The sequence below is a fragment of the Sparus aurata genome, chromosome 10 (genome assembly GCF_900880675.1).
Source record: "Sparus aurata chromosome 10, fSpaAur1.1, whole genome shotgun sequence".
In the NCBI taxonomy this organism is placed as follows: Eukaryota; Metazoa; Chordata; class Actinopteri; order Spariformes; family Sparidae; genus Sparus; species Sparus aurata.
This window is the reverse complement of record NC_044196.1, coordinates 1564430-1569697: the sequence shown is the minus strand read 5'-3', so window position 1 is coordinate 1569697 and position 5268 is coordinate 1564430. Positions and strand designations below refer to the sequence as shown.

The 5268-nt window shown below is 40.1% G+C and overlaps 1 protein-coding gene across 1 annotated transcript; it reads right to left on the bottom strand.

Moving 5' to 3' along the window:
• Positions 1-1687: 1687 nt before the first annotated feature.
• Positions 1688-4796, bottom strand: LOC115590329 (uncharacterized). Its single transcript, XM_030431673.1, has 5 exons — positions 4653-4796; positions 3440-3787; positions 3266-3352; positions 2875-3068; positions 1688-1693 (listed from the first exon to the last, which is right to left on the bottom strand). The coding sequence occupies exons 1-5, from the start codon at positions 4699-4701 to the stop codon at positions 1688-1690; spliced, it is 684 nt and encodes a 227-aa protein (XP_030287533.1). The 5' UTR covers positions 4702-4796.
• Positions 4797-5268: the final 472 nt, after the last annotated feature.

Sequence of the window (5268 nt, the reverse complement as noted above, 5' to 3'; positions counted from 1 at the left end):
TGGGGAGTTTCCATTTCTCGGAAACGGACTGCAGTTTGCAAGAAATGAAAGCGAATCAGTGATAAGCTTTTCTTATCACTAACTGGGTGTGACTGCAGTCCTAAAAGCTGGACATGGTTCAAAAGTCATAAAGTAACTGATCTGAGACGTGTTTCTGAGCCTGTTGATGTTGTAGAGAAGTCAGACTGAACTCTGTCTCTGAGGACAGGAGGACAGGTGTTAGCTGTTACCTGGCAGGTTACCTGGAGACTCAGGTGTGTTTCAGCAGCTCAGATCATCCACAGCTTTAGTTAAGGAACAGAAACATGTTGTTTATGTGAATATCTGTGTGAGTTAAATTCCCATCAGCTGACAGAAAGCAGAAGCTGAATATACATAAAAAAGAGAAAATGTCTGAAACTCATGAAACATGAAACACAGACTGAGTTATTCTGCAGAGATCAGAGCAAACTGAAGACTGTGTTTCATAAACATGTTGTTCTAAATGAACCTTCATCAACTCAGTGTGATGAGACGTTCAGGTGACTAAATGTAACTCACACAAACCTGTTTTAATATAATTATTGTGTTGAAGCTGTTTGTGTGATTACAGGCTGTTATATGAAACTCTGCTGTGGTGTAACTGAGGGTGTGGCTGCACAGCAGATAAACCACTTCAACATTCAGTTCTCCAGAAATGAAACTCACTGTGAGCTTCAGTCCTGCTCACTTTATATAAATCTGCTGTAAAAGTATATTCAGCTCTTTTCAGGTTTTTACTATTTTATAGATATATAAAGATGTTGGAGCATCAGTGTTTTGTCACAAAATACAGTTTGGTTACACTTTGTATTTTCTCAGAATTAAATTCAAATTTAAATTTAGTGTCAACACGTTTTGGAATATTTATGGAAGAGTTAGATTAGATTATATCATATTATACTATATTATATTATATTATATTAGTTTAGTTTAGATTAAAGCCACTGTAAAAAACACAGAAAAACAGTTCTGACTTTTTGTTAGATACTTTATTAATCTTTGCTTGCATGTGCAAAATAAATGTTGAATACATTTCAAAAGCCAGAAACCGACTCAAACATGTTAACATATAAACACAACAGGACATTCAGAACAAACAGCACCTGGTTCTGTTTTACATTTTAAGGTGCGTCTGTTAGCATGAGATGCTAAAACTGCTAAAGTTTGTGTATGTGTTCTTTCTTCTTTTTAAATGTTCTCATGTTGTGTAATTATTATATAACTTGTATATAATAATGTGATGTAACGATCTGATAGACGAGAACACAATGTAACAAACACAACAAAAACATTTCATCATTTCATATAAAAATAAAAGCTCTATAATCACAGTAGGAGAGTTTTCTGTCTGTTATTGAAGGTTTATATTATCATTATTATTATCATATTTCTGTGAATTTCTGATAAGAATTAAATCACAGGATCATTAATTGTGCCTCAGCTTCAACTTTGAACAGTTCTTTGGTAAAAGTCAGATTATTTCACATCATGTGATTCTACTCAGTAGATAATAATAATAATATCCAGATGTTTGTTCCCACAGTAACATCTGTGTCATTAAGTGTCTGAAGGTTTTTAGTGCTGAGCTCGTCCTGCAGGTTCCTCTGAGACACTTTGACTTCACGTCTCATCTTTGTTTTAAGTTTTACATTCAGCAGACTTCAGTCTACTCCTGGATATAAAAAATACAACATTATGTCTTATTAACATCAGAAGCATCAAATATATAAATCAAAGCAGACACAAGCTGTTATTATATAAAATATGAAATGCATCATCCTGCTGTTCATGTTTCAGACCTCTTTACAGCTGATTTCAGACTCTCTGTGGGCTTCATGTTCTGTTAGAGACTCTAAATCTGAGGACAAAGCTGCGGTTCTGACCGGGTCCACCACGTCTGATCCATCAGTACTGATCCACCTGTCAGAGGCCCACACACTAAACTGACTCTGAAGACGTCTCCTGAGTCTGAGCTGCACCTGAACACACCACAAGACTAAAGACGGACCGAGCCAATACCAGTGTCTGGTTCTGATCCGGATGTGTGTGACTGGATGTATCCACCTGATGCTAACACTAGTGGAGCTGTTAGCCAAAGATGCTAACACTAAATGAACCGTGCTCAGGTCAGTAAGACGCCTCATCAGCTGTCTGATCAGCAGGTGAGAAATAAAAGACTGAGTTATCTCTGAGATTAATGATGTGGGACACAACATGATGTTACACCATCACTCATCTCTGAAACACAACACTCTGTTCTCTCAGGGAAGCTAACAGCTGTTCTGTTCTGACTCTTTGTAAAATAAACCAAAGTGATCAATCCAAGACTGATTCTGTTCTAAAGTAAATTAAATTAAATTCTCTTTAAATTCTTTAAATTAAATTATTTTAAATAAAAAATTTAATTTTAAAAATGTATCTTTAAATTAAATTCTCTTCTAATTAAAGTAATTCTATCTATCTATCTGTTAGTAGAACTCTGTGACATTAACTTTTCCCCTTTTTTTAACTTAAGGAGCAACACATTAGAAGACGAACTTCAACACCACAATCCTCCAACACTCCGCAACTCACAGGCTCCCTGTCATCGGGGATTGGACAAAATCCCAAGGAGGAGTTCGAAAAAGTAGGTTTTGCATATGTGGCGCTTTAGCAAACAAAATGTGCAGCAGAAGTGGGCGTGTCCTATGTCAGAAAACCCAGCTTTAGTGACAGGCAAAAAGGAAACGCATATGCTTGCATACACGTTTCCTCGGCCCCTCGGGCTTGGCCCCCTAATAACAATAATAATAATAATAATAATAATAATAATAATAATAATAATAATAACACTGGAGTCACATCTAGTCTGACCCTCCTCTGGGACCACTTTGTCATGGGGGACCCTACCAGGAGCTTCAGTGCTCCAGACAACACAGATCCCAGAGTCAACAGGTACACAAACCCCATCACCACGATAAGGTAGTGACTCATGAAGGGGAACATTACTGATACCAGATCATCCTGATGGAGAGCCTCAAACACCTGATCTATACCTGAACTCTCACCTACAGAGAGAATGAACATCAGACAGGTAATCACTGTTTAAAGAGGTCTGTGACATGTCAGCTGATCTGATCATATCAGAGGAGATTATCTCCTGTCTCTTCATCAGCAGATGGTTCTGGTTTCTTTTCTCTTTGTCTTTTAGATTTGCTGACAAGAAAAAGTCCAACAGCAGAAAAACAAACCAGAAGAAAAACACCTGCTGCTGCTTCAAATCCAACAAGGTAACGAGTGGAGGCTCCATCCTTGTTGTTGTGTCTGTCGCTGTTGTCTCCTTTCTGGTTCTCTGCAGGTGACAGTGAACATGAGTCATGACATGAGTGAACAGTGGATCAGCAGACACACACTGATCTACACACAGACACACACTCACCTGTCATCTGCAGCCGGACGGTTTTGATCAGCTTAACATCACTGACGGCTCTCTTCTTCCGTCTTGAACCAGCTGTTGCAACTCGACACTCATAAGAACCGACATCTTCTCTGCTCACGTTCTTCAGGATCAGAGACACGTTTCCATTCTTCAGCTCACCGTCCACCAGCTGCACTCGACCTTTAATGGGGGATCTTATGTGTCCATCTCTCCAAAGCAGGATGTCCTTTGATGGCTGTGGTTTAGATCTGGTCCAGTTTACAACTATGATTTTGACGTCACCAGCGTCACACGGCAGAGTTACATCCTGTCCAAGTTGTTCTGGTCCCACTCGTACCACCTCAGGCTCTATGAAACAATAACAGAGATGTAGAGAGGAGGAGCTGTTAGATGAGTAAAGGACAGCAGAGAACAGACAGGAACCCTGATATCACCTGGAGACATCCACTCATCACTCAGAACATCTGTTGACACTGTCAAACATGAAGCTGCTTCAACTTTCTCATGTGATGAACAGCCAACATCCACTCAGCCAATCAGAGCGTCCCTTCAGTGACATCATCTCTGACTCATGTAGACGGACTGATACGAGCAGGTTCTCTAAAGCTGCGACCTGATGAAGTGATGAGCTTCTTTCCTGCTGTTAAATAAACTCTACACTTCTACTGACGGCCCTGATGATGTCATCACAGCTCAGTAACAGTCCATCACTGCTGATTTGACTGAATCACTTTCACACTCTGTTACTGTCACATTCAGCCAATCACAGCCCTGCACAGATCAATACTGAAGACAGCAGCTCTGATGACATCAGAGAAGTGACATGATTGATACATGAAACAAACAGAAACATGATTCAAATGTTCATCAGTTGTTAAAGAGTTCAGTCTGCTGCCCTCTGCACTGCAGCTCACCACAGGACACACCTCCTCCCTCCCTCCCTCCTTTGTCCCGCCCTCTCTCTCTCTCCTTCCTCATTTTATCAACAAGCCTTTCTCTAAACTACGCAGTTGCTCCAAACAGTCTGAGAGTCTGATCAGTTTGTTGTATGTCACGTACCAGTAATCGTCATTATTATCTAAATAACATTTGTGAATAAGTAAATTGATCTGTATAATTTTAACTATTCATGGAAAACATTTCCCAAATGTTTAAAACACTTTGAAAAATCTGTTCAAAAACCTGAAATCAACTAATAAAAGCTCGTCTTTACCTGAGGCTGCTTCATACAGAAGGAACAAGAAGAAGAGAAGTGAAGCCATAACGGCTGAGTGAGAGCTGATATCCTGCCTTCGTGTGCTGCTACCTCTGTGTGAAGCTCTGCAGGGTGAACAGACGGTGTAAATGTTGATGACGTGTGAACACTAGAGGGCAGGTCTCAGAGTTCAGACTAAGAGGGAGGAGTCAAGTATTCAAGGAGCAGCAGTCAGAGTGAACACAGTGAAAACATTTTGTCTGAAAGATTTAAACCTGTTTCTGTTTCCTTTTCTCATTGAGCTCATCATCATAGAAACACAACACAGTTTCACAGCAGCACAAGTTAAATAATCTGAAATGATTCTGCAGTGAATCAACAAGAGAACAACAACTGAAAGACTCAGACCCCGGTGTGGAACAGGTCCACAGTACTCAGAGTACAAACACAACACTGTTCACCTGAGTTTCAGAAAACACAGTTAACCACGACTAGTAGGGGTGTACGCCGTGAAAAGAAGAAGAGCACGCGGTGACGTGTGTTGTGCATATGGAGCTCTGCACTGCCCCCTATCAGTGCAGCACGGTACTTTCTGACTCACCCTGTGCATTTTCACTGCGCATTTATGACCGAC

What these genes read in the sequence shown, in the direction of transcription:
- LOC115590329 (XM_030431673.1), bottom strand. Translation starts at nt 4,701, where the DNA reads ATGGCTTCACTTCTCTTCTTCTTGTTCCTTCTGTATGAAGCAGCCTCA. An exon ending in CGTCCGGCTGCAGATGACAG is followed by an intron (nt 3,353 to 3,439) that starts GTGAGTGTGTGT and finishes TGTCACCTGCAG; the next exon opens with AGAACCAGAAAGGAGACAAC. An exon ending in TGGATTTGAAGCAGCAGCAG is followed by an intron (nt 3,069 to 3,265) that starts GTGTTTTTCTTC and finishes TTCTCTCTGTAG; the next exon opens with GTGAGAGTTCAGGTATAGAT.